Below are 12254 nucleotides of genomic sequence, written 5' to 3'. Positions count from 1 at the left end.
GGGGTGGATTGGGTTGGGGGAATGTTCATGAGGCTTTGAGAACCTAGAGCTAGGCCACTAAACTTAGGATGGGATGGCCTTCTCTTCTGCTGGTTTCCCACTTCACCCCTGTTACCACCTTCTTGGGACAAACGTTGGCGGGGGTTAGTCTCTTTCCTGCAGACAAAAACTTTGCCATCTCCTTGATGAAAATTGGAGCCTCATACCATGTCATGCTTTTCACATCTCTCAGAAATTATGGGATGTGTTCCACAGTGCCATCACGTACTGCTTGAGATAATTGGAAGGTATGATTGTTTCAAACACATAAGACCAGAAGGCTTAACAGAGAGATGCTATCTTTCAAAAAAGCATTGAGTTTAATGAAACATTGGAATCCCACAAATGACACAAATTAGATTGGGAATGGACCAATTGAAACGGCAACTTATTTATTCATGAGATGTTGCATTGATTGCTGATTTCAATTGTCTTGAAGATGCTGGTGACCTTCTTTCTTACACTGGTGACCTTCTTTCTTACACTTGTAACCTTCTTTCTTACACTGGTATTGTACACATTGTGAAAGTTTATGCTGTGACTGGGGTTTCTCACTTTCTATCCAGCTATGATGAAGAGTGATTTATCTCCCAGTCATAATGGGGTATGCAATTCAGAAAAACTTGCATGTCGTGTTTCCAAACGTTTGCTTCCTTTACTTGTGGTCAAGTCTGTAGGTGTGGGTGTACACTCACAAATGCTTTCGGTGTGCCTTTGTTGAGACACACACGTCAGTCATGTCCTACAGGTGGGAGACGCAGTGACTGTTCAGGGCGGTGGCTGGGGTGCTGATCAAACGTCCAGGAGTTTGTGGTTACATTTCTGAACATGGTGGTAGTCAGCAAAGCGAACTTCATTTGAGACATTCAGGATATGTGTCTGTTACAAACGTTCACCTCCCATGCAAGGACATTTTCTGGGCCAGAATTAATGTTGTGACACAGGAAGCTGATACTTCTCTTTATAAACAGCAAAAACTGCAGTTGTTGAAAAATAAACGCCCAAAGTAGGACTAATGAATTATCTCTTACACAAAGCCAGCACAGAAGAGACCAGCATAGCAGTCTGAATGGCCTCCTTGTGTGTTGTATGATTCTAAAATCTCTTTGATTTCTTCATTCAAGTAAAAACTTTACCATAAGCAGGTGTAGAAACTCGAGTTGGAAAATTATAGGTAAATCACTGTCACTGGGTTTTCAGACACTTAGATCGTGACATAGAACTTGTTCAGCAGACATATCTTGTGTCTGTTGTGCTTGAGTGGTCAGGAGATGAGGTGGCAGGGTTGATGCAGAGAGGGGAAGAAAACATGAAAACTATGGAGGGAACAGTCCCTCTATAAAGTGAAAAGAAAATCAGATATCCATTGTTGGAGGAGGATCAGAGACCACTGGAATGCATGCTTTGCACAAAGTGAAATAATATGCAAGATACAAGACTCATATTGAATTGAAAGTAGCTGATTGGATATTGTGGTCTGAGCATTACTTTATTTTGCTGTTTTGCCTTATTAAAGAAAAAGAAATAAACTTTCCACTTGAGAGATGAGTTAATGAGAGATAAGTTATTCTTTTTACAGAGAGTAGAAACACGTCTATTGAGGGTTAGCATTAGTACCTAGTAGTAGTTACTAATGTATGACAGGGCAGAGAATTCCTTAAAGTATTGCTGGTGTTTAGCTTGTGAAAGCAGTCAAACAGTAGTCAAGCAAAAGAAAGCAGCAAAGTACATTGGGCTGAATATTATAGTTTTTTTTTGGCTAAATACAAGTTGTGTTGAGGTTTTGGGAGGTACTCTTCTCATCACAAAGCCCAGTGACATTTCTTGCTGTATCTGAGCAAACACACCTCCCTAACCAACTAGCCCGCTAACTATGCAGGTACACTGTGTGTGAAGGCTATTTCCCTTGATTGACAGATGCCTGTTGACAAGTGTGACAAACTTTCTGGCTTTGTGTCAACGCTAAACAGCAAAGCAAGGGACAGGTCATAGGAGTCTCTCCGGCTGAAGGGACAAAGTGCAAAAAATGACAGGCATTCTGAGGTAAGCTCAGTGACTGAATGCTATGACACCAAGAACCCAGAGACGCAGCTAGGTACAGTCCATGAGCTGGGTGCATGTCCTTCAATGTATGGTAATTGCCAGTGCAACAAGCATCCAGTAAGTGGATTGGTAACGTGCCATGAGGCCCCTTGGAGGCTAGCACATGTTGGATGTCAGTGTCCATGATTATGGACAATGCCCACCATGGTGGTCATTCAGGCTAAGTGATGAGCTGAAGTCACTCTCACTGCTATGCTGGCATTTGTCAACATCTGGCTTGTTCAATGCACTTCGTAAAATAAGACTGATGGTTAGTGGGATGAATTGTGACATCAGCAAAGGTTTTTATCAAGCCTTCATTGGTAACTTGCCAGTGCCTAGCAAAAAACTTTCCTCACCACTTGGCAAAAGCATAAAAGATGTAGAAAGATGCTCCCGAGGTTAAGATAGGCCTCGCCAGACTTGTCGCCCATTTCTGCCACAAATTATGCCGACGTACACCTTACTCAGACCGCTGTAAGATTCCACTCATTTTTTATCTCAAAAACACATCTAAACAATTAGCACTTTTAATTTAGAACTCTTTTAATTTTTTGCTTTTTCCTACATCTAGAAAAACAGCTTAATACTGGTCAAAAGACACCTTTAGCACAGAAATCCAAAAAGCTTTTGCATTCAGACTACAAATCCCAGAGATTAAAGAATTCCGCAACATTAATTGTCTTTCCAGCTTTATTTTAATAAATCCAACAAAAGCAGCTTGATCTTTCGTCAATTACTCTGAAGAGGAGTAATGATTTATAATCCTTCCTTCAAATTAATGCAGGAATTCTCAAAACCGATTCCAGCATATGGAAACATTCTAAGTAAGCACTGGGTAGTTATGTAATCATGATTTATGGAAGTTGCTGCAATACAGAGTGAAGCAAAACACTGAAGTAGAGTGTGATATGCTAACATCCATATAAACAGCTCTTTTAATCCACTTCCAACATTTGATTATGGCTAACTCGCAGTAAAGAGATGGCTCAGAAACTTGCAATTTCACAGGAGAGTGCAGATTTATCCTTCTCTCCAGTTCAGTCAGTCAATCAATCTATCTATCAGTCAGAACTCATAAATCCAAATGGCCTTTGCAGGATTTTGATGAACAGAATCAGCCCAAGCATCAAGATCCACCTCAGGATGAGTAGATTTTATACAGTCAAACCCATTAAATTGGAGTTTTAGTTTTTGGGAAACAATTTCAATGAGCTATACACAAAGAATTTCTTCTAAATAAGCTGGGAAAACTCTTCAAAAATGAGAGCTTAACCAAGCAATGGATCGGGTGGGGAAATAAATGATCTTAATAACCAATAAAAAAGTACTTCAGTTGACAGGTGAAACTGCCAGCAGGTTAATGTATTCATTTATTTCTATTTATGGTGTGAAACCATATTCAAGTAATCCTGCAAAAACAATATGGGTTTTTTAAAAGTAAACAGCAGGACATCTCAAATTAAGATAGGAGCAGAGTTTCTTGCATGGAGTGTTTAACAAGAAGAAAAAGGCCTGCTGTTTGAATTTAGGTTCTTTCTGATGACTTATTGCACACTCGGCTTGTTTGTGGACCCAAATCTCTGGGTTTTCAATCATTCTTTCCTTTGTGGATAGAGGCTGGTCTGTGTTTGCTCAAATACAACCTGCCAGAAAGAGAGCAATCCTTAGAATTTTTCCTACAACTAGGAATCACACCTGTAAAAAAGCATAATGACAGTGTTAGAAGGAAACGTGAAGAAGTCTTCCCTCCACCCAATGCAAAAATCTGCTTCAGACATTCTTACTTGAGTATAATTTAAATGAGAGTTAGTTCCCATTACAGAGGCTGACATTGGGGTCATTGCTATGCAGTCCATTAAAATTATTTTCTTTTCATTCAATGGCCACATCAAAAAGTGCCAAAAGTTCATGGCAGACATATGAATTGTCTTCGTTCCTCAATGTTCTACTCAGTTGTACAGTCCAGTTTGCAGTCTCAAATTGTATGATCTTAATTAATTCTTGGCAAAGTACTCAGAGATATTAGAATTCATCTGCATGCCAGAGATAGGGTCAAACTGAAACAAGGAATCATTTCCTGCTTTCAATGTGCAATTTGTGTGGTTATTGGATTTGTCTTCCCCGTGCAACTTTATACATGTAATGGTTCATATAATGATATAAAACGAAGGAAGAAAAGACTACTGAAATACCTCTTCAAAACCTCAGAAAGTAGCAACATAGAATAAAAATGTGCATTGATGTTGTACCTTTCACAACTACTGGTCAAAACAATTTTACAGTCATTTGAGCATCTTTGAAATGTAATTGCTGGGCTTTTCACAGGAAAAAACCAAATTCAACAAAAAAGACAGGAAGCAAAATTTCAAATGCTGGAACATACCTTCTTCATGATCATTGCATCCTAACACTTACCCATCTTCCTCTACCTTTACCGTACGACAGTCATTTCCAGAACAAGATTCTAGCTTGATCAATCGCTGGTTCATCTTCACAAGTAGCGAAGGATCTACAGTTTTGGCAATATTGACCAACTGGTGTGGGTCTGAGGTCAAGTTGTAGACTTCAACAAAGGACTGAAAAAAGAAAGAACACAGGAATAATTAAAATAATTCAGGGCAAGTTAATACTGTGAAATTAGAATCTATGGAAACTGGCATGTGCAGCAACCAGGTGAGAATAAATTTAAAATACTGTTTGAGTGCACATTTTTAACTTCGGACACCCCATTGCTTGCAGATAGTGAATCTGCATAGACTGGAGGAAAAAGGCTCACACAGCATGTGACTGACAGGTGGCACCTACCTCACTGTCGGCAAATTCACAATATTGTAGATTGACTTTCGATAATGTTCTCACACAAGCGTAAGTATTATTAAAAGCATCTTCACACACGCAGTCAGGAAAACATTCCTAAGGAAACAAGAAGGAGATAACATCAAACTTGCAAATTCGAACTTTTCTAACTCAGCTTTGCAAGTGTGGCTGGTTAAATTGACATTCGTTTTATTCAGCTTTCAAAACTACTCCGTGCCTCTTTTGCTGTAATAGTTTTTGAAACACTCCAATTACGCTCCAGAACCTCATGTTCAGAAAGCATTGGTGCACTGTTTCCACACCACAGTCACGTTGACTTCTGTCCTTGCCAGTTATCCACAAGCTTTGCACTGAGTAGTGATGAGAAACAAGAAGTGTGCTTAATTCTCCCTGTGACTGCAGTCCCACAATGTAAAGCATGCTCAACACCATCTTTTTTCTTCACTTCGTGAATGTATGGGGTACTGTTGGAAACCAGTTAAATAACTATATTTTTAAAGCACTTGACGGCATGGAGTCAAAGTAGAGATTTTTTTAAACAAAGATGAGATCAAACCTGAAATGTTTTTGCCCTACATTGCTTCACTCAAATATAACCATTACCCACTGTGCCAGCAGGAGAATCAATGCCAACGCTTTAGTCAGTATGACTTCATCTGCATTCATGCTCCTGCACGGAAACAGTGAATAAAGTTTCACAATGATGGTTTGTGGAGCAGCCAGTTGAAACAAAAATCTTCAGTATTGAGAATGCTTCCAGAATAACAGCAATCTTCCAGTGAGAATTAGAATATGCGTTTTATTTAAACAGGATCTGCCTCTTCAGCATCTTCAATGTTAAACATTTGGATAAATGCAAGTTATTTTTGTTGATTACTTACAGCCACGCCAGGTCCAACATTAGGGCATGCAGGGTCTAACTTAGCATCACCTTCTCCAGTATATTCTACCAGAAAATCATTGCGCCAATGTGTTTTATTCTGTGAAGAATCCTGAAATAAATGGAAGGAATAGTGTTAGAACAGAAAGAAGGGATCAAACTAACCAACATTTCTCCCAAAATAAAAACCGAAAGAATTGTGGATGCTGTAAATCAGAAACAAAAGCACAAATTGCTGGCAAAGTTCAGCAGGTTTGGCAGTATCTATGGAGAGAAATCAGAGTTAATGTTTTGGCACCCCTCTGAGGAAGGGTCACTGGACAGGAAAGGTTAACTCTGATTTCTCTCCACATTTGCTGCTAGACCTGCTGAGCTTTTCCAGTGATTTCTAATTTTGTGACCTTTCTCCCAAGTGCTTTTGACAAGTATAGCGCAGAATGAAACACAGATACTGTCAGGGTTCTTTTGGGTGCCAATGGTCAACAAATCATGTTTGATCATTTCCCCCTCTCATCAGGCAATCAGGGAGGAATTAATTGTTGAAATGTAAAATTTTTAGTGATAGGTTATCCACTGCGGCATTACAACTCGAAATTGTCACTCAGGTAGCACAGAGGACCCATCAGGCTTCATCTTCTGTGTGAACTCCTCGGACAAAGTCTCCTATTGGCCATGGGAGCAATGCCATTGATTTAAGAGGAGCATTATTTAGTATTGGTACTTATTTAGTACTGGTAGCATTCTTAGCTGCATGTGTGTAAGAAGGTGGTGAGTTCAAACCTGCTCCAAGCTATTGTGTTAATGAAGACTGAGCTTCAATGCAAGGTTCTGGACTGGCATCCAATGGGGAAACCAGAGCTGGTCTTCCAACCTTGCCATCATTTGGGCTGTGGGTTCTAAGAAAAGTCTTCTTTTGGATGGGACTAATCATCAATTGGCTGACATTAGGGTGGTTATGAACATGAAAGCAGCCTTCATTTTCCAGCTTTTCAGGATTTATCAGCCTGCGATTCCATTCACTATTTGCCTTTTCAGCAGTGTGAATAGATAGGAATCACTGCCATAGAGGTCAAGATTTTTTTAAAAATTGACATTTGGTGCTTTTAGGATTGAATATAACATTCTTGACAAAACAAATAACACACACTGCAACTGCATTTCTCTGGTGGTGGACTGAGTAAACACTTATGGTTGTGGATGAAGTGAGAATGATTTTAGTGACGTTCACGCATATAGGTATGTGTTGCCTCACACTCTTGACTGGTGCCTTGCATGAATTTGAACTACTAAATGGTTTAGGGATTCAGCAAATAAATAGCTCACTGGACAATATCCAGCTCTGACCTCCACTTATGTCGATGCCACTGAACTTCAAGGGGAGGTGGTTAGAATGCCTTCTGTTATATGTTATCATTGCATATTCGTGACATTTGCCACTCATCAGCATGAGCCTTCCTGTGGACTAGGTTTTATTGTTTGATTAGACACTCTGCTTATGACCTGAAGAGTTGGGTCAGCCTTTGCATTGCTGCTTTTCACCATCAATGAGCAGCACAAGTGGAACGAGCAGAATTTTAACACAGCATGTCTGAAGAGGTACAGTAAGAAGAGCGTCAGCATACGGTACTCACCATGAGGGGAAGAAAAGAGGTGCCGTCCATGCTTTGCATGACATCATATCCAGCGATATTCAAGAAGGTGGGTGCCAGGTCTATATTCAGGATGGGTTCCTAAGCAATCAGATGATAAAGGTAGAATGCAGTTTTCTGGCTGTTTACTTTAGGATGAAACCTAGAACTGTGCTGTGGCATGTATGATTTTGTTGATCCTTCCCCAGTCTTTGTCATCAAACACCGGAGACACAACATTTGATCCCTTATCATAGTGCTAATATGGGATCTTGCTGTGCATATGCTACAAAATCTATTTCCATCCATTAGACGAGGGGCCTACAATGCAAAAGTTCATCATGGACTGGATACTTGAGATGGTGAAGGTGTTATTTCAATGCAAGATCTCTTTATGAATTCTCTGTTCTGTTTTACTGCCCAGCTTCAAATGATTGCTGTTGTCCCCGAGCTGGTCTTATTGATGGGTTCCATAACTGGGACTCATTTTATGAATTAGAGTCAAATGCTATGCTTGAAGAGAATACGTACCTTAATGATCTGTTTAGGTTTGATACCTGGTCCACGGACCAGCAATGGCACTCGAATATCAAACTCATAAAGCTGACGCTTGTCAATGGGGAGAGAGAACTGTCCTGCAAACAGATGAAGTTACTATCAATAGCAGCTGTTGGTACTCCTATCGGGATCTGTTTTCTAGCCTCAAATATTCACTTTACTTATAAATAACTGAAATGAATAAGATAGAGAGCAACATACATGAGATTTACTGATGCCACAAAAATAGGGGGCATTGTAAGCAGTATAAAATGGAAGTATGAATAACAAAGTCATCAAGAAGTATGGTTGGGATAAACCAGGAGACGACAGGCCAGTGAATCAAACATATGTCATCGGGAAACTATTGGAAACAATTCCTTGGGGCAGAATTAATCTTCACTTGGAGATGCATGGATTCATCAAGACAGTCAGCATGGCTTTATCAGGGAGAGATCCTGTCTGGACTTCAGTAAAGCTTCTGACCAGGTCTCGTGTGGCAAGTTGGTTAAGAAGCCAAGAGCCCATGGGATTGAACATTTTGGTGAACTGGATCTAAAATTGGTTTAAAGAGGGAAGCAGAGGGTGATAGTCAAAGGAAGGCTGGGAACCCTGTGTCCTGTGGCATACCACAGGATTTGGCAGTGTATCATCTGTTGTTTGTTTTGTATGTAAATGACCTAAACATGAATGTCGAAATGTAGAAAGTTTGCACAGGTATGAGAATTGGCAATGTGTGAAATTGCGAGGATGAAATCCTTGGGCAACAGGATGATATAGACAGGCTGGTCAGATGGGCAGAACAGTGATAAAATTAATTTTGATAATTATGTGATGCATTTTGGGAATACTAACAAGGCAAGAGAGTACACATTGAAGGGTCGGATGCTTGGAAGTACAGAGGATCAGAAGGATCTTGGTGTGCGTGCCAACAGATCTTCAAGGCAAAAGGACAGGTAGATAAGGTGGTTAAGTCACATGGATCACTTGTCTCTATTAGTCAAAGCATTGAATACAAGAGCAAGGAGCTTACAATGAAGCTGTATATAATATTAGATAGGCCCAAGCTGGAGTACTTGTGTGCAGTTCCGGTCATTACACTTTGGGAAGCATGTTATTGCTCCAGGGAAGGTGCAGAAGAGATTCACCAGGATGTTACCTGGGCTGGAGTGGCTCAGCAATGAAGAGACACTGGAAAGGCTGGGGTTGTTTTCCTCAAAGCAGACAGGGCCGAGTGGGGACCTGACTGAGTTGTACAGAGTTATGTGGGGTGTAGACAGGGTGGATAGGGAGAAACAATTCCCCTAAGGAGAGGGGTCAATAATTAGGGGGCACAGTTTTAAGCTAAGGTTTAGATGGGATTTAAGGAAAAAGTGTTTCACCAGACAGTTGCGGGGAACTAGAACTCACTGCCTGAGAAAGGGTGGTAGAGTTAGAAACCCTCAGGACATTTAATCCGTATTGAGATGGGCCCTTGAAACACCACAGCACATAAAGGTATGGGGCAAGTGCTGGAAATTGAGATGAGAATGGATCGATGCTTGATGACAATTAGAGGCTTTTTCCCAGACTGTAAAAAGAGGATACTTTTTTAAAAAACGATGACAAGCTAAAAAGCAGTGGAGATCCAAGGAGCTTAGACAATCAAGTACAGAGATCATTACAAAACCACAAACAAGCGCAGCAAATAGTTAAAAATGCTCCATGAATGATGAGCATGATTAAAGGAAAAAGAGAAAGAAGTTGAAAATGACCCTGCAACTATGCAATGTGCTGCAAATGCTACCTTTGAAGTACTTGAACATTTCTGGGTATCACAGCTTTGGGAAGATACATTGGCCTTGGAAGGAAAGCAGCATACCAAAACGAAACAGGAAGAAAATCCCACCCAGACCCACCCCTCCTCCCTATCCCCAAAACCCTGTATATCCCATGGCTAAGCCACCTAGCCTGCACATCCCTGGACACTATGGGCAATTTAGCATGGCCAATCCACCCTAACCTGCACATCTTTGGACTGTAGGAGGAAACCCATGCAAACATGAGAACAATGTGCAAACTCCACACAGACAGTTGCCCAAGGGTGGAATCAAACCTGGGTCCCTGGCGCTGTGAGGCAGCAGCGCTAACCACTGAGCCACTATGCTTCCCTTGGATCATGTCGCCCTGGTCCCAGAGGACCGTAGGACTGCTCTCTCATTAGCCTGAGGCTCACCAGCTTCAGATGAGGGGAAGGGTTGAGAAGGAGAGTCCTTCATGGTAACCTTGGCCAGTTCAGGAATTGAAGCGACGCTGTTAGCATCACACTGCAAGACAAACCAACTGTACAGCCAACTGAGCCTTTCCATTTACTAATGTACTGCATCTTCAATCTCAATGCCATATTCGAATATAATAATGCACTGTTTTTATTATAGTGATCACTTTTCCAAGTTTGAATTTAAGCAGCCATGAAGAGATACCTAATTCATTTGCAAGGAGTCCACTACCTCAGTGATTTCATATTTTCGTGCATCTCAGTTTGCAGAATATTGACTTGTGGACAGGTTGAAAAGTGTTCGTCCTCTGCATCTCATTCCCCCAACCACATCCTCCCGTTCCCCAACAACCCTCTTGCAGGTACAACTTTCCAGTTCTCCACCTCCACTCCTGCTTCAGATCTGGCAACTCGCTCACTGTTCCCAGTTATCTTCTTCACAGCCATTTCCTTCTTGATTCACGGATTGTTTCCCTTCCACATTTATTGCCGAGAGGTCACATCAGAGATAACCAGCACTCCGAGTCTCACTGTTTCTTTCCATTCTATTTATGATGGTGACTTCTGTCCAATTGATCACCCCCTGAGTGAATTTTCCCAGGCAATTTGAGCACTTGTGGGGGTGGATTTGCCCACTATCTCATGTTGGAATGGAACCAGAATTCCAAAGGTTAACCTACAAGGACCGATTATGCCAATTCAGCATGTATTTCCTAGAACAAAGGGGCAAAGCCAAATTTAAGATATTAAGTGGTGCAAGTAATGAGAAACTTTGTGTTTGTTATGGAAACAAGGAATAGGAAACAGTTTTAAAATTAGGCTGTCTATAAAAGCAAATCTGAAACTCTGGCATGCAAGCAGCAACTGACAATGGGGCAAATCATCAGTAACTGGTAGGTTTCTGTGAACCAAAATGTATTGAGGACATGGGGAAAATGCAGCTATTTGGAGTTACGCAAATCATTTATGGTAGAGTTGAATGGCAGAACAAGCTTCAGAGCAAACGAGATCCCTCCTGTTGCTTTGTGCACTCATAACAGTTGCTTTTAAGGCCAAGCAAGATGTTTGATTCCACAACAACAGTGAATAATAACCTCTTTGGCTGATGGATGAAAGTCTCCATGAACTGCAGTCACACTTGGTTCGCAATAAAAATCGGAGTTTCTTACTACCTTTTAGCAGAGTCAACAATAGAAATTGCTGCAAAAGTTTAACAGGTCTGGCAGCATCTGTGGAGAGAAATCAGAGTTAACATTTTAGGTTGAGTGACCCAGTTCTGAGGAAGTGTGACTCAATCCAAAACGTTAACTCTGATTTCTCTCCGTAGATGCTGCCAGACCTGCTTTTCCAGCGATTTCTATTTTTGTCTCTGATTTACAGCATTCACAGTTCTTTCAGTTTTTATTTGATATTCAGAGCCAAGTCTTCATAAAATCTGGCGAAATGGGTAAATGTGACATGCGAAAAGAAGACTCCAGCAACATTTTCACAACATGCACCCATTCCAAGAAACCATTATGTCTCACATTATGTCTAACATTCTCCAACAAAAAGGAGTTTGTCACATTCACAACAAGGCCAATACCAGATGGATAAGACGAGTGACTGAGATGATATCACATCTTTGAAAAAATAAAATGCAACATGACCGTTGTGCAAAAAGCTTGACTTGAAACAGACCTGTGTGATAACCATGGTCAGATGTGTAGAAGATGTAGGTGTTATTCAGTTCCTTCACTTCCTCCAGTTTCTTTACCACCTTCTCCACCAGATCATCTACAGACAGCAAAGTCTGCCACCTGTAGGGAACAGGAGGAAATGCAATAGTTTCTGTTAAACTGCAAGATGGAGGCTATTTGACTGTGCATTAAGGATTTCTGGATTGAAAAACCTCTGGCAAAGGTTTCCCCCAGAAATTAACAGAATGTGCCTTCAACATCTGGTCTACAGGGTGCTTCTTCTCCAAATGGTTGGATACGTGTGTGTGTGTGTGTGTGTGTGTGTGTGTGTG

General features: G+C 40.9%; 2 protein-coding genes across 4 annotated transcripts in view; one reads left to right on the top strand and one right to left on the bottom strand.

The window, feature by feature from the left end:
* polm (polymerase (DNA directed), mu) overlaps positions 1 to 12254 on the top strand; it is a 225292-nt gene that overhangs the window by 150417 nt on the left and 62621 nt on the right. The window lies entirely within an intron of this gene.
* The window catches only part of gnsb (glucosamine (N-acetyl)-6-sulfatase (Sanfilippo disease IIID), b), a 39645-nt gene continuing 30028 nt past the window's right edge, over positions 2638 to 12254 (bottom strand). Inside the window, exons 8-14 of one of the 2 annotated variants that reach the window (XM_048618613.1) lie at positions 11924 to 12042; positions 7981 to 8084; positions 7453 to 7551; positions 5823 to 5933; positions 4930 to 5037; positions 4540 to 4700; positions 2638 to 3767 (exon numbers count right to left, since the gene is read on the bottom strand). In XM_048618613.1, coding sequence (XP_048474570.1) covers positions 3713 to 3767; positions 4540 to 4700; positions 4930 to 5037; positions 5823 to 5933; positions 7453 to 7551; positions 7981 to 8084; positions 11924 to 12042 — 757 coding nt within the window. In that variant the 3' untranslated portion in view covers positions 2638 to 3712. Of the gene's footprint in view, positions 3820 to 4539; positions 4701 to 4929; positions 5038 to 5822; positions 5934 to 7452; positions 7552 to 7980; positions 8085 to 11923; positions 12043 to 12254 lie in introns of both variants that reach the window. The other variant, XM_048618614.1, reaches the window with a different exon arrangement.

Source organism: Rhincodon typus, chromosome 40, assembly GCF_021869965.1.
Source record: "Rhincodon typus isolate 14 chromosome 40, sRhiTyp1.1, whole genome shotgun sequence".
Classification (NCBI taxonomy): Eukaryota; Metazoa; Chordata; class Chondrichthyes; order Orectolobiformes; family Rhincodontidae; genus Rhincodon; species Rhincodon typus.
The sequence above is the reverse complement of the archived record's forward strand: the minus strand, read 5'-3'. Positions and strand labels throughout refer to the sequence as shown.